This window comes from Elaeis guineensis, chromosome 11 (assembly GCF_000442705.2).
Source record: "Elaeis guineensis isolate ETL-2024a chromosome 11, EG11, whole genome shotgun sequence".
Classification (NCBI taxonomy): domain Eukaryota; kingdom Viridiplantae; phylum Streptophyta; class Magnoliopsida; order Arecales; family Arecaceae; genus Elaeis; species Elaeis guineensis.
The window spans coordinates 109,641,716-109,665,881 of NC_026003.2; the positions used below are offsets into that span (position 1 = coordinate 109,641,716).

General features: G+C 38.8%; 1 protein-coding gene across 3 annotated transcripts; it reads right to left on the reverse strand.

The window, feature by feature from the left end:
* Positions 1 to 201: 201 nt before the first annotated feature.
* On the reverse strand, positions 202 to 18,256 carry LOC105054229 (dual specificity protein phosphatase 1). 3 transcript variants are annotated; one of them, XM_073246158.1, is made up of 7 exons: positions 18,058 to 18,256; positions 16,932 to 17,040; positions 16,720 to 16,855; positions 11,228 to 11,348; positions 5,996 to 6,141; positions 1,465 to 1,520; positions 1,027 to 1,383 (listed from the first exon to the last, which is right to left on the reverse strand). In XM_073246158.1, the coding sequence occupies exons 1-6, from the start codon at positions 18,069 to 18,071 to the stop codon at positions 1,474 to 1,476; spliced, it is 573 nt and encodes a 190-aa protein (XP_073102259.1). In that variant the 5' UTR covers positions 18,072 to 18,256; the 3' UTR covers positions 1,027 to 1,383; positions 1,465 to 1,473. The 3 variants fall into 3 exon arrangements, with proteins under 3 accessions (XP_019709354.1, XP_073102259.1, XP_010934001.1); XM_019853795.3 differs by lacking the exons at positions 1,027 to 1,383; positions 1,465 to 1,520 and adding an exon at positions 202 to 653 and having other exon boundaries at positions 18,058 to 18,231; XM_010935699.4 differs by lacking the exon at positions 1,465 to 1,520 and having other exon boundaries at positions 18,058 to 18,231.
* Between the last annotated feature and the right edge of the window lie 5,910 nt (positions 18,257 to 24,166).

The window sequence follows — 24,166 nt, forward strand, 5'->3', positions numbered from 1 at the left end:
TATTTATAATAGGCAGGTTGACGTTAGCGTCATGCCCATGGGATGATCTGAATGATTTTAAGGTCGTAATTATCATCTGTTCAAAAGCCAGATGGAAACACTAACCATGATGTGAAGCCAAAAGAAAGCAAATGTTATGGAGAGTTGTCTGTTGGTTGCATTGCCATCCTTCAGAATGAAGGGCCGAGCATCCAAGTAAGCTACAAAATAAACTTTACGAAGTGTTCTTATTGCAAGTTGGAGCTCTTGCACAGGCGACATGGCTACTGATCCAAAAAATCTATCTGATGAGGTTTTCTTTAATAGATTCGTCAAAGTCATCTACAAATTCATTAATGAATCCGTGAAAGCCTGCTCAGATCATTTCTTTAGTGGAAGAAGTTACATCCAATTATTGGATCATGTTATTGCAACTCAAGGATGCTCTAACAATGATTCCAGCAGGTCACATGTAAGTTGGATCCCTGAAAAGATCCCATTGTGAATTGATAAAAGTGAAGCAAACGCATTAATACCCAGGGCTCCAAGGGCACCATCCTTCTACCATACAAGCATGGTATCTTTCACATAGGCAGCACGAATCATTTACTGAGAGCTAGGAGATTCTACACATCAAGAACTTCCACGGTATCCAGCTAAAAGGTGATCTGAATCTGCAATGCTTCATCATATAAATGTCTCACATACACCAGCTAATATGTGCATATAGTTGTTGAGCATCCATTGAGCAACTAAACTATTTTGCAGTCAACTATAATTAGAACGCAGTACTTTCCTGATACAGCATGAAGACATACTGAAAATGGTAGTTTAATATTAATTCAATGCCTCTAGGTTGATTGTTGACATGTTAGAAAAGGTACAGAAGCAGTAAGAGTGGCTAGTCCTTGGAAACCAGAAGACAATATTGTCCTTTTTTTGCTGAAGCTGAAGACACTACCGTCAAGCACCTTGAGTTTGATGGTAATGGTCAATGTTTTACAACTATCAAAATTCTACGGTAACAATAACAACATAATAAAGAACTGAAACTTGAACAGATTCATCATATTTATAACTATAATAATCTGATTACATTAAATATAATCACTTATTAAGTGATGTAATTCTATTGCTTAAATGGAAGACTAAATGGACATATTAGATAATTCAGAAGTGAGCTGGTGATAGAGCCCAACCATGACCCAGATTGATAGGACAACAAGGTTGCATTTTTTTCAACCCTTTTTTTTCTAACAACGGACAAGATACAGAATTTACAATATCAGGATGAGATTGTGGTGATAATATAAGTTGTTTTCTAGAAGATTTGAATCTGCATTGACTTAACGGACTTTGCATCTTGAGCATATTCCATGATTCTAGCCACAAGTCATCAAAAGCCTACCATCAAAGACTTTCTCCCATCAGATAGGACAAAAGGAACTGAGATTAAATAGAAAGATAGATAAAACCAAATCAGAGCATATATTTTTAGCATTCCTTGTGCATGACTCGCGTAGATTTTGCATCTTGGATCACTGCATTACAATACCAAAAGAGGAGACAATAATATATTCTCATTTTTGTTGTACTAGCAGTTCGGAAGACAGGTCAAAACTAAGAAATTGTCTCCAATGTAGTGTTATGAAAATGTAGAACTCCTGGGACTGTTTGGTTGCCTGAGATTTTCTAAAGCCAATAATGATAAAAGATGATTATCTGTAAGACAGCTTTTGCAAAGAACAGGGGAGCCTGTTTTTCATAAAACTTATCATTCAGGTTTTATGACTTGTCCATTTTTGTAAAAGTCATTAATTTGAGTTTTTCAGATACCTGTTTTACCCAAAATTATCAATTAAACTGCACCTCAGAGACAGCAAAACAACCATAGCATGGAAACTCTTCTAAGAGTAAAGAAAAAGTAAGGCAATAAAAACATCACAAAAAGATGTTGTACGCAACATATAGATATGATCTTATCATGACAACAATGTACAGTCACAAATTCTATAGCCTGGAGTACCCTTTTTTTATTTTAGTAGTAGTACCAGGAAAGCAATATGCTTGGATAGATAAAGATGACATGTTCCAATTATGCTATGGGAAATTGTAATGTAGTTTGTTTATTGGGCTTATTGTCATGTATATGCTAGTCATCAAATATAAAAACAAACATAACATGGAAACTTTTCTGAAAGTGGAGAAAAAGAAAAGCAATAAAAACATCACAAAGAATAGTATGTAAACAATCTACAGAAATATCATGGACAGATGATGTTTTATTTTTAGTATGTACTCAATATATAGATATGATCTTATCATGACCAATGTAAACTTTTCTTCATGTATTCAATATATAGATATGATCTTATCATGACAACAATGTACAATCATAAATTCCATAGCCCGGAGTACCCTACTTTTTATTTTTGTAGTAGTACTAGGAAAGCAATATGCTTGGACAGATAAAGATGACAATGTTCCAATTGTGCTATGGGGAATTGTTATCTTGTTTGTTTATTTGGCTTAGTGTCATGTACAGGAGTCATCAAATATAGAACATTAGAGGGTTCAGAATCTTGAAAATTCCCTCTAACATATCAACTAAAGAAAGTGTTTCATCGGTAGGAAAATAACAGCGAACTAGATCCCATAGCCTGGTTTACAAATGGACTAGGTAATCATACATACTTTGTATACTTTTCTCCAAAACAAAAAAATCCATACTCAAGTAAGATGTTTCACAAGTCACTCTTTATGAAGAATGCTCCTCTGCACAGCATTCAAAACACAAAGTTTGCAAATCTGGAGCATAAGAAATTCTTTCTTCTCGGCTGATATCTTAACAAAGATAAAAAGCTGTTTTGATGAGCTAGTAGTTACTGATTATCATCGAATAAAGGAAAAAAGACTTCTATGTTTTCAAAGGCCTTTGGGAAGCACTAAATCACCCCTTTGACAAAATGAAAGTCTTGTGAAAAAAATGTCACACAAAAGTATGCTTCCTCACTTATACCAGCAACTAGGGCTGAGCATAGGTCGGGTTCGATTAGGTTGAGAGAAAAATTTTATCTGACCGACCCAATCAGATTGAAGAAAATTTAACCCGCTGCCAACCATTTATCATATATAAACCGTTTGAAACCAAAGTGAATGGTTTGTAGCGGGTTCGGATGGGTTGTATCTATTGATCCAATGTTGATTTTAAATCCAATATTGGCCCACTTAAGCTTATTTGCATTTTTTTAATCAATTTAATGCAAAAAAAAAGGCCGAAACCTTATAAGTTACAAATTTTGGATTTATTTTTGAATTTGTACAAAATAAAACAGAAACAGAAAAGATTTACTCATCTGAAAGCAATTACATCTGAAAGCTTTTACTTTAGAATTATCTCAAATTGATGTGCTTCTATCAACAATTCAACATTAATATTTCTATGAATCCAAATAGGTGACGGGGTGTTTTTGGAATGAAGTATCGAAGTCTAAATGATGCCATCCCAAAAATAAAAGTGAGTTTGTGAAATACTATATCGGTTGGGTTTAGTTTCATATGGATTAAAAGTGTATGAACCGAACCCGACCGTAAATAACCGATTTTTTACAAACCCCAACCCGATTCCACCCAATTTTTGTCTTCCAACCAACCGAAACTGATATTTATTGGGTCAGATTGGGTGGATTTCTTTGGGTTTCGGTTATTTGCTCAGCCCTACCAGCAACCAATGTCCTCTTGCAACATTATCAAGGTACTGGTTAAGGATGCCAACAAGGCAGGCTACCATAAGAACATAGCTGGCTCCAAATATAACATCCACATGTACATTGCCAATACCAATCACCTTCCTATGGCACCAAGCATGAATGATTACCCACCTTACCTCCATCTCTTTTCTATTGATTACAATGGTTCCATGGATGTCCACAGTAAAACCTGGTACATACTCATCTTCAAGGCAATTCAATCTATGACAAAAGGTGGAAGAATAGACCCTACAGCCACTACAAGTTATTACTGGTTGAATTGAAACTATCAGCCTACAATTCTTACAATATGCCTTTTTTGTCACTTGGTAGTCCTCTTGGAGCATCATTGGCCATTGACATCGAAGCCGCATACCATATTATGGATGTTGCCAGTTACTACCTAACTTGGTTATCTAGAAAGATAAACCGGACATCTTACCCGAACTTGATGATCTCTACCTGTCACCCATATTACTATTGCTATTATCCCTTCTCATTTTGATTTTTTCTATGTTACTTATGTCCATTTGGTCCTAGGAACGACTAAGACATTATTTTTTTGTCCTCAGCTTATAATTTCAATTTTCATTTACATAAGCTTCAAACATTCAAGGATATTTGAATAATCAAAGGATCCGGATGAGAAAATCTCTAGATCATTTAGGTTGCTGATCATGCTTGTCCGAGTGTTTATGCTTGATTTGATAGTTCTAGGGTTTAGATTGCACAAGGTAGAAGTATAATATTTGGGAAAGAGCATACACAAGAAAAATGGTAGAAATGGAGGGAATAACAGAAGAATTCTCAAGCTGCACGGCAAAATGAAGAAGTTTAAAATCCTCTAATAAAGTATACATTGGGTGTAGAATAATATGAGATGCAATGTAAAAGAGGGCTCGCCCCCTAATCTCCCAATAGGACATTCACTTCTTTCATGAAGATGGGTTATTACATAACATAATCTCTCGTTAACTATGTTTTTATCCCTCAAATTCCCATCCATTAATTGCCGAAGTTAATCTAAGAAACTCCAAAAATCATATGTATACTAATATGGTTTTGGCAATAACTCATTTTTTGCCAAGTCTAGACTTTATTCTTATTTATACTAATATTGTTTTACAAGTTCTACATCAATCCCCTAGGCTGGAAATATCTTGGCCTGGATGGGAATACTTGGATTTGCTGAATAAACATGTCAAGATTCAATTTCTTCAAATTCTCTTCAGAAATACATGTGCTTTTACATGACGATTATCCAAGCCACTTAGACTATACCTGGAAGCAGAACAAGAGGGAGTAAAAGTTCTTTAACCCAGTGATTCCCCCTTTCCAGCCAAACACTCATTGGAGCAGTTGGGTTAAATGGCTGTTATAGAAGGTTAAGTATTTTTGAAAAGTTGGTACACAACTTTTTGCCTTTAAAATCCCTTTACCCCACTTGACCAGGATAAGTTACTCCACCACGCATGGTGGAGTAATTTATTCCAGATTAAAGAGCAATCCACTCATTCTTGGTTATCTTATTCTGCTTCCAAACACAGCCTTAATGAAGAATTAATGCTATTGAATATTGATTGCTTCTTTCCAAGAGTTCTTTATTTTTATAAGAAAAAGCTAGGATGGGTGGATGTAAGACAAAAATCCATGTGAAGCAGGATCAATCCCAGGTCTCTTGTACCAAAACACTATACCAAGTCAGCTCGTTGGCGTGCTTGCCTCTTCCTATAGTTGCCTCCGTGTCAAAGATATCCTAAATCATGTACTGAGGTTTTTTATGAAGTTGGTCCATCTTCTTGGAAGGGTTGTTTGAATCTTAAGCATCGTGAAAACTATTGAAATGAGATTGGCCACATTTAAGATGGGACTAAGTTTATGTTCCTTCGAAGGTCCAGCAGAGCATCGGAACTTACTTTTTCTTTAATAAAAAATAAAAATAAAAATCCTGCACTGGTTAATTTAATACTGATTATGTAACTAAATGTAATGTTTTCCATTAATAACCCTTCTTTGAGGTAAGACATCCAATATAGAAAAAGGATTATGAACATGCGAAAGTAAGGTTTGATGCAGCATACGAGATAACAGATGTACAATTTCGGTCTTATATCGAAGAGAATGCTTATGGAAAAAAACTTTGTACATATAGATGAACATATCGAAACTATTTACCAAATACATTCCAAACTTCTTAACACCAAAATAATAGGTGGTAAAAATGAAACATAAAATGGCATGTCAAAAGCATCGCATTCATACATTACCTAGCAGTGACTTCTCGTAGTTCTTCAATTGGGTCATAAAACCATGATTCGGAGCTATTTGTGGTCGTTTGCCTCTAAGTAGCGATAAAGCATGTGACAAACTCATGTGGTACTTCTTCATTAGATAAGCAGTAATAACAGTGACACTGTAGAGTATATTTAGAAATCTCATCATCAGAGGTAAAGTAATTACAATACAACACATATTAAATCACATATCTATTAGACTTAAAATTTTGGTAGTTATAAGTATTGGAAATTTGGAACCCTTTTCTAGCGACTACTTTATAAACTGAAGAGTACTGGTTTCTTGTCTATGAATTTTCCATGAGGATAGAATAAAACAGAATGCATCATTTAAGTAGTATAGCATGTTAACAAAACTTAATTATAGTAGGCTGTCTTGCATGGTAGTGCATTGTATTCATGTTAATGCGTACCATCATTACATTATCTTAGTCTGCTCACATATCCTATGCACATGCATAAGCACTTCTTAAATCAAAGATATGTAAGAAGCAAACATGTTCCATATGGAAGCATTTGGGCTTAAACAGTCTCAAAAACAATATAGCTTTACTAAATATTTAGGAGTTGTTACAAACATGATGTGAATTCCATGCAGGGGATAACAAGGTAAAATGTAAGTATTGTACACAAAATACCATTTGCATGGATAATTTCCTAAGAAGAAGAATAATATAGAATGGACCTTCACAAAAATATTCTGCAATTTGGAGTGTAGAGGTAAGACATGGCAAGTTTCTGGAACTATAGCACCGACAAAGCAAGTGGCAGACAGTATTTTTATGATTGGCCTGCTTATAAATATTCAGGGTGCTCACGTTATGAATTGATGTTTGCAAATGCACTCTAGCCACAACCACTTATATGCTTACATGTGGATGCAGCCTTATCATGGCACCACATTAGATGCAATTTCCATATGATGCTGAGCCATGTAGAAAGTTGCCAAGTGCTTGCATAGGCTTAGATGTATAGTTACAAGAAAAAAATTGGACTGGAGCAGCTAATCAGGCTGAAGAATTAGTGAACCTCTTTGGCTAATCCAGCCCCTTTATCAAAACCGAAATTCTAAATAATCAATACCTTGACTAAGTAATCTTTCCCGTGAACCTGAAATAGAGATTGATTCCTAAAGAACAAGTTGGTTATGAAACCCACCCATAAGACCAAATTGCCCTTGCATGTAAATCCCATTCCTATAAGAATATGTGCATGTTTTTGTAATTTGATATTAATAAAAAATATAGAAAAGAGAAACCTAATTGAGCCTCTTTGGTCTTGGTTCCCCTTTGAGGCTCCTCCAGGCTGATGAGAGAATTACTAGGGTGCCAAACTCCTCTTCCCTTTCTCTCCAGCCTCGATGCCAAATGCCAATGCTGAAATCAAATATAAAAACACTGGTTCCTTCCAAACAACTCTCATTTTACATCTCCCCAACCTCCGGCTCCATTCACCCTCGCCTTTAGACCTAGCACCTGCCCTTCCCTTGCCTCCTACAAATCTATCACCTCTAGTCCTCCTCATTGCTATCTCCTACCAAAACCCATTCCCACCACCTTTACCTTTGAATAGGTTGTAAAAAAACAAATGGATATCTTATTCTCAAAAGAAAGAGAAAAAACCTAGTCTCTCAAAATATTCATATTGAAGTTTTTGATTTATTTAGGGTTTTATATCTTGGGGTGGGCCAGTGGAGGGTCTTGGGAGGGTCAGTTGTATGCAGGCTTACCCCTACATGCGGAAAGGTTGTATCCATAATTTGAACTCATGAACTCCAAGTCATAATGGAGCAATCCTACCATTGCACCAAGGCTCACACTCTTAGGCTTTTATATCTTAGGTGGACCAAGAAAAAATACTAATGCAAGAAAGAATGATCCAACAAATCACAAGCCTAGAATTGATAACGAGGGAAAGTCCCAACCACTACTTTGCCAACCTATTTACAATGGGTATTGATACAAGATTTTACTTGCTTGGAAAGTGATTCATCTTTTTGGCTCAAAATGATACCACTTATCATGTATGCTTTGTTGCAAAATTCATCTTTGGAGAAATATTGAGGCATGCTGGTGAAAACAACCTCGAAAGATATTTTAAATCTCATTCTAAGGGCACTTGGTGCACAAGCTAGTGAAGACTAAGTAGCTTCATTTAGGTATTTTGCATGCCTTTAGCTTGGTTGGCCCACAAAAAAGAAGAGGCATGCAATGCTGTCTAAGCTCCTAGTAGTTATGAAAGAGCAACACCCAGATCACTAAGATCTTGTCTGGTTCATACATAAACTGGAGCACGATCGAAAACTCGGATTTATTTTGGTAAGGCACCAGACTAAAACAAGTAACAACACTTGGAGATTTCAGAAAGATGGAAAACAACTTTTAGGTCTTAATTCTTCTTGAGCATGGATAAAACTATTCAACGAACATGGTCAAATAGTTCTGTTGAACAGTTTTATCCAGACTTAAGCATCTTTATACCTCCGTTTTTGCCCCTAACTTATTTCTCTTAATCAAATAACCAAAAAAATGTTGGAACCAAAAAGGGTCTAAGTAATGTAGGAGAGCTAATAAGTAATGACACATGAAGGTTATCATAAATCAAAGGAGCTCATACTGCAAAGATGGATTATTGGCAGCAATATCTCCATAAATCCTTTTAGCTACACCATTTGTATGCTTACACATCGTGCACTTAAGAAATAATCAAATTTTGTAATTCTTAGTGTTGAATCAGAGCAAAGTTTAAACTAATTTTGCTTTTAGATTCTTCACAAGTCTTGTTAAACATTGTAGTGTTAAGAATTAATTATGATGAAAACCTACATTCATGCACTTGCAAAACCAACTTTCATGAATGTTATGGCAGTTCTTGTGGCACATGTATTGAGTTTTGTCATTGGTTGTTCTATTGCTAATGATAAACTTCAAGTCATAACCCTGCATCCTTAACAAAGCTTGTGAGGTGATGCTTTGCAAGGAATCATTTATGAGTGCAAATATTGCCACCACTACTACTTATGAAGCTTCATGGTGATAGATTCTTAACCATGGATACAAAAACAGTAGAATGGGATGGTACCATCAGTACCTTACCATTCTGACATGAAATTAGCAATATGGGTTATGGACATTGAAACAGCAAAAGACCATGACATAACGACCATCCTGATTGATACCAAGGCCGATATGGTTGGTGCAATCCTGTCCCTATTGGGATGACAATTTTTTAAGAACAAATGAAAGGAAACAGGACAAACTGGTCATCCCAATCAGTTACAACTAGTGCAAAGTGTTAAAAAGCAAATAAATCGCCATTAAGCCCAGTATAATCATACTAGAAACAGAATTATCAGACTCAATAATAAAAGGAAACATGTTAAAATTATTCAGCCACAAAAATGTTCATTCCTTGTACTAGAGGCAATTCACTCCCATAGTTGATTGTGCTACAAGGCAACAAATGTCAATTAGATCAATATGGTATGCAATTAAATGAACTTCGATTTAGTTCATATCCCTATTGCACACTAAAAAAAAAGAAGAAAATAAGATTGAATTAATATACACACTACATATTAAAACCCCAAAAAAATTGAAAAAGGAAAAAAAAACAAAATTTGAGTATTTGTATGGTACTGGCATGCACCATCATCCTGAGAATCGGAATGGTATAGGTAGATACCTCATCATTCCTTGGAAAAGCCTAAACCACCCTTGGTTCCGATGTTTCAATCCTTGTTCTTGACTACGTTGGTTTGCTTCGATACTGGCTAGTTAGAAACAGTTCGATCCAGTGACTTCAACTTCTCTTGCTTTGAATTTGTCGGATTAGTTAGAAGGATTTTTCCCTGATTAGATTTCTGATAGTGAATCCTCCCATCATATGACCCCCAGATACTTCTAAAGCAGCTCATCACAATACATTCTTAATCATATACATCTCCTATTAAATCACTTCCTCTCTATGTCTCATCTAACTAACAAATATTCATCATTGTTTGAATACTTCTCCTATTTATTATATACTTAAATTAGTTATGAATGTACTTTTTGTACTCAGCATATCAATCACCAATTAACCAGAACACACCATCTTAGTTGAGATTTCATACCCCTAGGTGCAAGACCATCACACAAGGGCAACGAAGCTAATGGGAGTAATTGGAGACTTGGCAAGCTACAATACTTGGACCAACTATATCTCCCTTGGTTACTTTTTCTCTTTAAATTCTTCAACAAAGTTTCTCCATTCTATTGTAGCACATACAAGCCTAGGTGACCCTTGGAATTGTAGAAGACTGGAATTTATTCAGTCTATAGTGGCCCCCTCGATATGAGATCTTCACCTACCATGGGTCCATGAAAGGATTAAAACTTGCTAAATAACTAGGCCTACCTTATAAGTTTTTCCGGACATATGCCTTTAGATATGGTAGCTTCTAACATCTACACTTCTCTCATTTCTTCAAGCAGCAAAACTCAAACACTGTGCAACCATCCATAACTCTATGTTCTCTCTTTGGGACACCTTGGGGCGGCATGGAGCTGCCAGCCTACCACTTCTCCATTGGGACAACTAATAGCTTCTCTACTTCCTTGTGGCATGTTAATACCTTATGCTCTCATCTCATCTATTCTATCTTCCTCTTCCCTCTAATTCTCATCTCTTTTCTGTTGTTCTTTATTTTTGCACCATTTTCACTGAAACTTTATCAATGTATATTGAATCAGTTTGGTGCATGAAATGCACTGCATGCTTTAAATCTATGATTGGCATAACTTATACATAAAATCATTAAATATTGACCAAAATAATTCCACCCAGCAGATATTCTCTGATACATGGATTCTCCTGCACCTTGTCGAAGGCCTTCAAAACCTTAGAAAACTTAAGTTAGATTCCCATTTCACATTCTTAAGTTTCTGCAGACAAATATTTCTGTACATCAATGGAAATATCCATGGAACTTTTTTTAATTTCTTTAAAAGGGCCTTGGAAACTCCAAGTGATGAGCTCTTCACATTGGGGCAGCATCAGATGTCCACCATATAAAGACAATATAGTCAAGTGAAGAACTGATAAATTATTGTAGTATCATTTCTTGTTCAAGGAACATGATGATATTGAACTCCATTTAGTCCACAATGTAGCATAATAAGCTGGATTCTAAGAATAAGGTAAATAAATAAATAAAATAGGTACCTTCTTGACCTTCCTGCAAAACAGTGAACCAATACACCACCACCCGCCCTTCTAGCTTCATCAATGAAACTGAAACACTCATCAAAATATTCTTGTAAATTGGTGTCTGGGGTGTCAAGCACTGGCTCCATTCACACGAACCGGGATAAGTCAAAGAAGAAGAAGAACAAGAAGAAGAAAAGAAAGGAATTTATGTTAGCTACAACACAGCTATTAAAGGAATTAGTGCAAGCAAGACCTCACTTCTTTTCTAATAACAAGCTATCGCTAAAATTTTCATGTAAAAGATTCTTAAGGAACAATGGATTTACAATAAAGAAGCAAAACCATATATTAAGACCAATATTTACTTTATCTGTTGAAACTACATGGCATGAAATGTCAACATCTCTTAAATTTCTTAATAAGGGAAAGAGAATATAGAAGTACTGAATTACAGAGCAAAGGTCCATGCCTTCCATCAGGTTGCACTAGCAATTCTAGCTATATGCAATGAATAAATCTTTGCTTGATATTTGCCATGCATCTATTCCGGTTGCCAACCAAGAGCAGTTGTGATATTCCAGATGAGGCTCATTTTGGTGCACCCTAGATGATAACCATACAAACCATTAGAGTGCATGGTGGTGTCATATGCACCATAAGAGCTCCTCTAATAGTTGCAGTGTACTGCTTGAAAGAGGAATTTAAGTTGACTAGAACTAGGGTGCAAATCAGCTAGTTAGCAAATTATCATTGTAATAACTTTTTGGTGGCCTTTCTACAATATGGTGGCATTCAGGCAGCAATCTACAGCAACCAAAGACATCATGGGGATATCTTATATATAAAAATGATAAAGAGCTGCAATGGCATGTAGGCAAAGGCAGTTAGGCCACTTACACAATATCTAGGGTTGGAACTGTGCTCGGGCCGAGCCGACTTCGAGCTGAGCCCGCAATAATTCAGGCTGGGCTTGGGCCTAAATATAGGACCCATTTATCTTTCGGGCTTGGTTTGAGCATATCTTTGGCCCGGCCTAGGTCCGGGTCCGAATTCAAGCCCGATTAATAACCCAAAAAATCTGATTAATAGCCTGATCAAGTCCAATCCTAAGTGGATTTAATCCGATTAACAACTCGAGCCCAATCTTGGTTAATTAGCCAGTTAGCTAATTACTTCCCGAATAGCCCTAAAAGCCCTCTTCCTGTCTCTCATCAGTTCCCATGGACCCCTCGACTTTGCCCTCTCCGGCCTCATCCCCCGCCTTACCCCCTCTACCCTCCTTCTCGGCTTTGTCCGCACCCCCGCCGCCATCCTCCGTCTGTCCCGCTAGGCCCAACCCTTCCTTCTTTCCCTTCTCTTCGACCACCACCCCGTTGCCAAGATCCTCCACCTTCTCCGCTCTCGCGACCCACGTCCCGCCCTCCACTTCGCCCTCTCCCTTCCCATCTCCTCCCTCCCAGACCACTCCCTCAACACCCTCCTCTGCTCCCTCACCAGCACCGGTCGCCTCCGCTCCACCATCTCCCTCTTCTGCCTCCTCCCTTTCCCCTCTGTGTTCTCCTTCAACTCCCTCCTCGCTGCTCTCCTCCTGCTCCGTCGATGATACAGTGCTCGTGGGTGGGTGTGAAATGCAATGATGGCTACGTTACTGGGATCTGCCTCCCGGCCACCCATCTCCTGGGCTAGAACCTGTCGGATCCCCCGGCAACCTCACCGCCCTCCAAGTGGTCAGCCTCCGCCTTAACACCCTCTCCGACCCCTCCCGCGAGACCTCGCTGGCTATAAGGAGCTCCGGACCATCTACCTCCAGAGGAACCGCTTCTCCAACGAGATCCCCGTCAATCTGTTCTCCTCGAAAGCTGGTTCTACTCAATCTCACCATCAACAACTTCACCGATGGGATCTCGCCCGGTTTCAACAACCTCACCCACCTCGAGATGCTCTACCTCGAGCACAACCTCCTCATCATCTCCTGCCAGAGGGGTGGAGGGAGCAAGAGGGCAACGAAGGTGGAGGCATGGAGGAAGTCAACGAAGTCAGAGATGTTTTGCCTATGGAAAATCTGATTCGGCTAGCCAAAAAACTTGGAGTTGGATCGTTTTACATCTCCTCAAAAAACATTCAGCCTTAGCCCGGACCGAAGCCCGAAAAAAGATGTTGGGCTAGGCTCGGAGATGGGTGTGGCCCGACCTGGCCCGGCCCACTTCTAGCCCTAACAATATCCAAGTGATGTTGGATTATCCAATCCAACTCCATCCATGTAAAAGATAATGTGCTATTTACAGTGGTTCAAGCCCTCAAGTTAAATGAAATCAAGTAACGATGTTCTGCTCACATTTTTGTGTTATGTACAGATGTTCAAGCCCTCAAGCATTTGTCTTGTTATCTCATATGTAAGGAGTTTGTGATTTATTATTGCAGGTTTTTCATATGATTAGATTAATGTGCATGCCAGATTTCAGTAATTTACTCATGTTTATATGTTTGAAGTATAAGGAGATGATCACCATCTAGTCAATGCACTGGGAAGACAAATTATGCTAACCATTTTGTTAAGGAGGAAGTTGTCTTTGATCAGGTCATCAAAAAACTACACAATAAAAGATTGTGAGCAGGTTTTCTAAGAATTTGGCAGGAAACAACAAGACATCCTAAGTTGATATTATCTATGCCATGCACTTGTTGATGGTTGTCTAGTGACCTGAGTCCTCCCAACTGAGTTGTATAGGGGTCACGTTTTGGTGAGCCAGCCAACTAGGCAGATATTAACAATAAAAGATTCTGAGTGGATTTTCTAAGAATTTGCCAGGAAACAACAAAACATCCCAAGTTGATATTATCTTTGCTATGGATGTGTTCATGGTTGTCTAGTGACTCTAGTCCTCCCAAATGAGTTGTATAGGGGGTCACATGTTGGTGAACCAGCCACCTAGGCAGATATTAACAAAACTAAACTATTGCAACATATATGTCCTTTTAGATAAAGCTTTCTGACAGTGTTGCAAACATTATTTGGATACTGGCGACTAATATGCAAGTTTTTATATTCCATTGCCAATACCACCAGGACACTTCAGAAGACTTGTATAACTCTTTATTTTGCATACACTGGAACCACTAAATAACATGATTCTGTTTATGTTTTGATCAGTTCTCTAAAATGGACACATTGTATCTGTTCTATAGAAAGATATTGACATGTTCAAGACAGCTAGGATGCTCTTCGAAGCAGTGACCTGTCATCCTGGAAACTAAAGACCATTATTTCAGACATTAATTGCAAGTTCATGAGCTACTTGTGGCAGCCTTTATGAAAGCTAACTGCCAACTAGCACTTCAGTATCCCAGCACTCATCACCTGCAAATAGATAGCCAAACTAGGTGGTCATGATATCAGAAATCTAGTGTAATTTCCTTTCAACCCACTTTATATACACCTGAATTTGACTATTGGGCCACCTTTAGATTTGTTCTAGCAAGTAAGCTTTCTTATGCTCATGAACACAGAGTTTGTCAAGACGTAGGCAGACAATTGCAGCTGATCAAACAGACTACAAAGCAAAGGCCAATTTATGTAAGAAAATTGTGAAGTACAATGTTCTTTGGTGGTATAAAATGATAAGCCAGAGTACAAGGCTACATAATACATTAAGGAATACGTTAATAAAATTTGGGAAGTCTACCTCCTTTTCAATTTAAAAATAATAATAAAGAATATAAGTTGTAATATTTGTGCTTCGGAATTGCTAAGAGGATTGAATATTAGCACCATTTAAAGATTTTGTTATCATGAAATGAAAGCTTTAAGAAGCTAGACTTAGAGCTTTCTCCACTTCGTATGATGGCACAAATTGAAGGTTTGTTAGAAGATCATATTGTAGCAGATTGGGTTTTGTTTCATTTATTCTCTTTCTTTTTATCTTTTGTATTGGTCCCACATGATGGAATAAAGATGTTTCATGGTTCAGCTGATGGGAATTCTTCTCCAGATGTTCAACCATTTTTTGGAGGAAATCTAGGAGAAACAAATATCAGTGAAACTCCTAGATTTCCTCCAATACAATCATCTCTCTCTCTCTCTCACACACACACACACTCCCACTCCCTCTGCATGTTACATAAGTGTACCATCATTAGTTTACAAATCTTTCCTTATATCCTTGTGTAATAACAATTTGATACATAAAAAATTGAATAGGAACCTCCTACTTTAAATTTATAGAAAGTTGCTCAAACCCACTCTAATGTGAAGACTGATTAAATTAGTGAAAGAATGCAATATACAAATAATGATATATTACTATGAAGAATGAAATTTATAAAAATTAAAAACAATAGAGGATATTCCCTTGATAGATATGTTGAAACATAAAATTGAGTGGAAAAAAATAAGAATATGCAACAAATAACAATGAGTCTTCTGCACTTGGCTCTAAAATCCCATTTGCCATCTAGAAATAACAATGGCAAAACTTTGAGCAAGGAAAACAGTTTTACATAACTCCATGCATCTAAGTTTTCTGAGTTCCTCCCTCTTTGTTCAAAGAACACCTTCCTCTAAATCAGGGTCTCCTTTGGTCTTCAAAACATACAACATAAAATCAGTTGGTCTTAATTTAGATTGTATTATATTAGTGAAATTCCTACATTTTCTTCAATACAATCATCTTTTTCCCTCTACAAAATTACTTTTTAACATTTTCCAGATGTTGCTACATTCATCTAATGTACTTGCATCCTGTTTACTTCCCAATATTATAATCCATCACAATCAACTATACATCAGTTTTCTACAATTTTCCCTTCTGTCGGTAGTGTTATTTTAGTATGAGTTGGAACCCTTAGGATGGAAGTACACTGATATTCGTACAACATGCCTTACTATCCAATTCTTTTTGATATCCACCATTGTGCCCATGCTCTTGAAAGCTTTCATCTGAATCCCACTTATTGGGAGGGCAATGCTGCTGTGGACTGGTTGCAAGCTTCGCATCCATCTCTCTTGATAGCTACTTGAATTGATGAGCTACTACCTGATCTTACAGTTTTCTTTCTGTACAGGCCGGAGTTCACCTTTCACCAACAAAAAAAATAAATGTAGACAGATATAGTTACTGACAAGGTTTACTCGCAAATCACAATTTTTCTTCTCAAGTGACACTGAGAAGCTTAAAACATATAAAAAGACACACATATAATAAGGTCGAAACCAACAAATTAAACTAGACATTGCTGGCATAAAATGAATATGCATTGTTGACATTCTTATTATCTTGACATCTAAGATGACTTGTACCATGGTCTAAGAACATATAGATACAAAAGGATCTGAAGACTACTAGAAATCCAGTTCTACTACATAAGTCTATGACATGAAACATAAAATAACCAAAAAAGCACGAGTCAACAATGTAAAATACTTTCTGTGTCAATCTAAAGAAAAGTGGGAAATTAAAAAAAAAAAAAGTTTCATGCCATCGATCATGGTCACACTGAATTTTTCCTACCTTCAATCTTCTTATAAACAAAATTATTTGGGAATGCAGGGTCCAGTGATTTGGCAACGATTAAGATATGAGTGATGTTCAAACTTTTCAACAGTTCCTTGTTGACAGCCACTCCTACAGAACCCAAGAAGAGACCCTGATATTGGAAAAATAATTCAGCATCATATAAAACTGTTGACAAGCCCTTCATGAAAAGATTCAATTACAGATACCTCCTCAATTTGGCATGGGACATTGTCCTCCTTCACATGTTTTATGGCATAGAGTGCCTGAAGGCACGCTGTTATTCTGTTTCTTGGCACTTGTTCGATAAGAGACATCCTATTCCGGTCATGATACAAAAAAGTGAACATATTAGAAGTCTACAACACATCACACTCCTGTATTTTTTGTAAAAATAGAAGGCAGCGGCAGAGGGAAACTAATGATAAAAGAAATTTCAGTATTCTAGTTAATATATCTTGATGCAATTCATTTAACTACAAATTTGATAATAGTTCAAAGATGACAAGGAAACACAAAAGATTTTTCAAGGCGTGGTCAATGGACTGAGATATTTAAGCTTGGAATAAATCCGTGTTGAGAATAGGCCAATCTTAGCCCACTACAAGGCTAGCACAAAACGCAAATGTATACATACAGATACATTCATACATGAAATGGGCACAAACACAAATCAAGAATTAAAGTATGAAATATCGTGTTCATGCCAGACAGGGGCCAGGAGAGTATGCGTGCTGTGCCAACACTTGGCATCAGTTGCGAGAAGAGTTACACAAGTCTAACAAAAGAACAATAAATGACAAGTTAAGATACATATTTTATCCAATTATTTTAAAAATAGAGCAATTTAATTGCTTTGTACTAGTTCAAAGAAATCATCAAAATGAATTACTAAAATTCTTGGCTAATTTATAGAAATCATGAGTCAGGATTAGTCCGAGATAATTGCATTTGATCGCAAAAGAACATGTGCGTCGCAACGATTCAAGAAATTCATCATATCATCAACCAAAAACAGAAACGACAGTCAAAATCTAGCAGTGTGAAAAAAATATAAAATAAATATCCTCTTACCAACATCAATTGCAACCACAAAACCCAAAAATGAAAAAAAAATAATAAATAAAAAAACAGACATAGAAACAAAGAAGGATAGAGATAGAATCACCGGGATTGGAACAGAGGATTAGAACCCTGGGATTGGGACCCTCTTACTCAGGGATCAAGCCTGCCCCGAAATAGATCAATAAAAACTTTCCACCCATACGTGATCATCTCTGTTTAACATAACAATTCTTGCGGGGGCAAAAAAATTAGAAAGAGACGCCGACTTACTTTGAAGCATCCATGATCCCCGCCGATCTCCTGGGATCGAGCGTCTCCCGGCCCTCGTTCGACTCTCGTCGCTGCCGAGAGTGGCTTGGTGGTCGAACGGAGCCCCTTTCTTGCCTAAGGAGCGCAGGGGGGTGGTGGTAGTGCGGGAGGGAGAGAGAGAGAGAGAGAGCGAACCGGTCCAAATGGTTTGGGTCTGACACTGGGCGAGCGCCTAATGGAGCTGGGCAGCTTGGGTGACCCAATATGGCAGACGGCCGTCTACTGGTTGGGCCGCGAACGCGAAGCTCGTCATTCATTGATTTAATAACATCTAATAACATGATTGCATTTCAATTACTAATTTTAATGATATATTTTTAATATATTTTAATTGCAAGTCTCGCGATGCTATATGACAAAGTAGCAACATAGAAATTTCATCGCACAAAGGACTCGATCACTAAATCATTATTGTTGGAGTAGCTCTATTAAAATATAGCATGAAAAAAAAATTAAAAAGAAGAGGAAAGAGAACAGTTTTAGAGGATAAAATATACCATACTGAATGTCTGCCAACGTGGAACCGATGCTTGAGATTTAAATCCTTAGTTTAAGGCCATCTTGTTAATAATTATTGTTGTATCATCTTTTAGATCTAAAAATCTAAAATTAATATATTTTTTAAAATATGAAACTTATTTATAAAGACTTCAGACAAGTTTTGTCATGTCGTTCATGTTGCCGATTATTGACAAATAATGAAAATATATTTTGTTACAATGGTTACCATGAGTGCTTCCGATCAGCACTATATCACAAGATATTTTAAATTTTCATGTCATCAACACGACTCCTTACTGTCGTATGAGCTGAAAAATTCATCTCCATACTGAGTTAATGCATCCTCGAGGTTTAATTTGTGTACGAGTTGCACAGCCAACTTATCTCTTCAACATGTGCGACAGCTGTCTATTCTGAATAGACAAAATTTGATATAACCATCTTCCCTGATCTCGTGAGAGTGATTAAGGGCTGAATTATCTCGTTCAGTTTGGCATGTCCAATGGTCCGACAATCTCGGGACCGTACGATCTCACAGCTAACAACCCAACTGTCCGGCATCCTTCTATATAAACAACTAGAGCTCCAAGGATCCAAATAAGTCAAATCAAATCCCTCTTAGAGAACCCGTTGCTGCTCTTTTGTTCTCTGCTTTTCTGACTTGAGCATTGGAGGGTCTTCGCTGGAGCCATAACCTCCGGTTTGGGACTTGTTTTACAGGTTACTCCAACACCAGCATCCCTGCACGAGGATTAGGTGTCCGTCATCCGACCTCGATCGATTTTAATAGCAACAGATAGAGGAAGGGCCTACATTCGTATTTATAGCTTCAAGATGGACATCTTCCTGGCTTTCTAATACCGTCGCTTCCCGACAGACGGTCAGCCAAGCTGATAATCAAGTTTAACCACTGACATTGGAAATCCCTCCTCCAGTCCAATCAATCGTCTCTCCACTGGTTCAACCGGCCCAACCGGTGCCAGTCACAGCCGACCAATTCAATCAGCTCTTCCAGCAAGTTCAATATCTGACGACTGTAATCCAAACGGTCCAAACATTTCTTATGCCTTTTCAGGTGGCACCATAGCCTCCCCAGGCTGTCCCTGCACCTCCTACAATGGTGTGTCATACAGTTTCCTCGGTGGTGCTGCCTATACCTTCCGCAATAGCGCCTTTATAGAATCCTGCTTTGACTATAGCTCCGAAGCTACCACCTCAACCAGAGCCACAGATACCTCCTAGAAGTCCGGAGAGGAGGTTGACTCATCAAAGTCGCCTTAGGGCCCAACAGCCGACGATCTCCAAGCCCACAATCGGGCCTGACTCAATCCTCGAACATCGATCTCCTCTACGTTTCGAGGCTGGCACTATCCGAGAAGTTGATTTTGAAAGGCCGTTCCAGGAGTTTGACCAACAGTTGGGTCAGAAAATAGAAAAGATCCTCAATAATAATGGCTCCTCGGTGCTGCCCAACGAAGGGTATAACAGCCAGCCGTTCTTCGCCCTGAGGATTGTGCAAGAACCACTCTCCCTGCACTTTAAACTGCCTCAGCTGGAGGTCTATGACGGGACCACCGGCTCCGTCGATCATGTGGAGATCTTCAAGGCAGTCATGCTCCTTCAGAGAGTATCGGATGCAATCCTCTATCAAGCATTTTCTCCAACCCTTAAGGGGGCCCTCGACAGTGGTACTCAAGTTTGAGATCAGAATCTATCCATTCTTTTAAAAATTTATGCCAGTCTTTCATCGATCATTTCATCAATAGCAGACGACAGCAGAAGCGGTCCGACTACCTCCATACTATTAAGCAAAAGGAGGACGAGTTAATCCACTTTTTTATGAATAAATTCAACATGGTGACCCTGGAGGTCCAAAATCTGGACCAGCCGACCGCAATAACCAGAATGATGAGCGGTCTATTGAAGAATGACTTGAAAAAGTTATTAATTAAGACTTATCCTCGGATCTCCCAAATATGCTTGTCTGTGCAGAGAAGTATGCCCGCATGAAAGAGGTCTTTACCAATGATACTCCTGTCGGTTCAACCGCGGCAGGATCCAGTAAAGAGCGCCATCCAAGATGAGAGAAGAAAAGATACCAGCGCTCTCGATCTCCGCCTCCGAGATGGAATAATGGGGATTGAAATCATCGATCCCAGAGTCCTTTGAGAAGAGTTCGACAACCATTACCTCCTGGACAGTACAATAACTATACACCCCTGACTGTTTATTGGAGAGAGGTGTTGTTACAAGTGGAGCCTAAGTTACCTGAGTCTCGATAGATGAGAACAAGGTCAGAACGCCATCGAGACCCGAATAAATACTGTTTTTACTATCGTAACCACGATCATGATACTAAAGATTGCCACTGGCTTCACGACGAGATCGACAAGCTTATCAAGCAGGAACGGCTGAATCATTTTAAACAGAAAGTAGCCCCTCAACGTCGAGCTTCAAGAGTTCAGCAGTGCCCCCTCTACCTCAACAGCCTCTCCCTCAGCCTCAGCTGCAGCAAGCGTCAGCACAGGTCAGAGGACAAATGGTGGAAGAAGAGCGACCCATCCGAGAAGAAATCCACATGATTATTGAGGGGTCATTTGGAACACAAGAGTCCTTCGGCATACAATGCCATCCTCGATCGTCCAAGCCTGTGGACTTTGAAAGCTGACATCTCAAACTACCATCTGATGATGAAGTTTCCAACCAAACATGGAGTGGAGCCGATTCGAGGCAACCAAGCCATGGCTTATGAATGCCTTGCCACCAAGCCAACTGAGAACCTTTTAGATGTCCCGCTAAGAAAGGAGAATCCGAGTCAGATAGTGAAAATCGGCTCATTAGATAACCAAATGCCTGCTAATTAATCTTTTGCAGGAGAATGTGAATCTTTATGCCTGATGATCAACTTTGATCTGGTGATCTGGTGCTGCAGCGAGCCGAAGTCTCACAGCCTATCGAGCAGCTGCTAGAAGGAAGGCTATCGCCCAACTGAAGGTCCTTATCGAATGGATGAAGTGGCATGCCCAGGAACTTATAGGCTAAAGCAGCTCAATAAGACTTTAATTTTTAGACTATGAAACTTGATGAACCTCAGCATATATTACCAATAATATAACAATACTTTTATGAAAATAAAATTTGTAAGGTCATCAATTTGTGATGGATACTCGGGTTCTCCAAAAGTTGTCTTCTCCTTCTACTTAAGACTCTGAGCTATAACTACAGTCAACTAACATGAGGGCTAACTTATCAGATCCTTGAGAAAATCTCGATGACTTCAAGGTGGGACTAACTTACCAGATCCCTGCAGAGCCCGAGTCGTACGAAAAGTGGAGGGAGACTCTTAAGAAAATTTTTAGAGGGATAACTAATCAGACCCTCAGAATATTGTCGAGAGTGCAAGATGTCTTAGGCACAAGCTTGCCGCTAGCACACATTGCCTCTCGTGTGAAGATGAGAAGTGCTAGATGTCGTAGGCACAAGATCGTCATAGACACACAACGTCACTCGTGAGGGCTAACTTATCAGACCTTTGAGAAGACCTCGACGATTTCGAGACAAAGCTAACTTACCAGACTCCTGCAGAATCTGAGTTGCGCAAAAAGTGAAGGGAGACCCTGAGAAAACTTTCAGAGAGATAACTAATCAGACCCTCAGAATGCCACCAAGAACGCAAGATGCTTAGGCACAAGCTCACCGCTGGCACACACTATCTCTCGCACAAAAACGAGAAGTGCTAGATGTCCTAGGCATAAGATCGCTGCAGGCACACAATGCCACTTATAAGGACTAACTTATCAACTCTCGAGAAGATCTCGGTGACTCCGAGATGGGGCTAACTTACCAAATCCCTACAAAGTCCGAGTCGCACGAGAAATGGAGGAAGACCTTTGAGGAAACCTCCAGAGGGATAACTAATCAGACCCTCAGAATACTGTTGAAAGAGCCCTAGATGCCATAGGCACAAGATCGCCGTAGGCACGCACAACATATGACCAAAGATATTACCTTAACAGGACTCCTCGTGCCTGAGGCATTATCTCAGACTCAGGAGTAGGAGGTAGTGTGGGGATGATTATTATGATGCCTCAGATTCATAGACGATCGAATAACATTCAAGTTGTTCTAAATTATTCTAAATATGTTCACTTCAATCAAAGTTGTCCTAAATATATCTATACTAAAGCTGAGACTAGAACCTCACTATGCTGAGATGAGCACTGAGCTTTTCTCACGCTGATCTAAACGTCTATATGTGCTGTTCTCTACGAGCTGAGCAAAATTCATAAAGTCCACAGATGCAAATTTAAAGTTGGAAATGAAGCAACGACTTCCAAAACAAAGCATTCCTTTTTATTCATTGAAGTCTTTACAAAGAAAAAATCAGTGCTCCAAGTACTTTATAAAGAAAAAGTCAGTGTTCCAAGCACTTTACAAAGAAAAAGTTGGTGTTTCAAATACTTTAGAAGATGGTTGCTCCAAGCACCGTCTTGTGAACAAGAGAAGAAAATAAGAAAGGAAAGAGGAAGAAGAGGAGGATAGCAGAAGGAGAGAAAAATAAGAGAAGGAGATGAGAAGGGACGTCCTGCTGTAATTAATGGAGCATCGAATCGGTCAGATGAACTGGTTCGATCTTCGTCCATCGAAGACTTCACCTCCTCATTATCTGAGTGAGCTGATTCAATCTTCATTCGTTGAAGTCTCCACCTCTTCATCGGTATCGCTAGCCTGTATGCTGTGAAGTTCTAGATACGGCATTATCCTCAGCAGACGGGCCTTACAATCATCGAAGCCCTGGATGAAGGCAGTGGCAGCAACATCGAGCATCTCCCTCCGGAACGTCATAGAATCTCAGAACTTTACAATACAGTGCTCTCGAATTGCAGGCGAGATGTGCTCAAGCTGAGGGGGAAGCCTGGTCGCTAGAGGCAAAGGAAGGGGGCTCCATGAGAAGAGGATGCGTCGGCCCGCCTAGCTCACTCCCTTTCATGGGCTAAATGCCTCTGACGGGCATCCCTTGCAATGGTATTTCGCTCTCTCGTCCGTTGCTTAACTAACTCTAAGGGTGGCAGATCCGAAGGCAACGACATGGCAGAAGGTGGAGAAGAGGACTTTTTGCCACAAAAGGAGGGATAGAGATCCCTTTGCTCTTTGATTCTCTATTTATAAGTGCTAACAGCCACATCAATCGCCAATGGATGCTTCTCAAGAGTTAATGGCCAAGCAGTTAATGATGTACCTTCTTCAGAGTGAGAATAAATTCCTGCGATGCTTTGCAAAACAAAATGTGCCTATGTGGCGCATCTTCATAGACCCCATGTTGTCTCCCAAGCATGGCCTTATTGGGTGAGTCATCGACCATCATTCTCCATAATCATCCGTATGTAAAGGAACAGAATAAGATTATCATTCAATCAAATTATCTTAGATCGGCATGAGTAAGTTCATGTAGCAGAAGTATGATAAAAAATTCTGCTCATTTTATTTCTTTCAAACTTTTCTTACAATGATCCTAAAATATGAAAAAAAATACAGAAATTATAGGATGGCGTCTGGAGCTGAGGTGCCG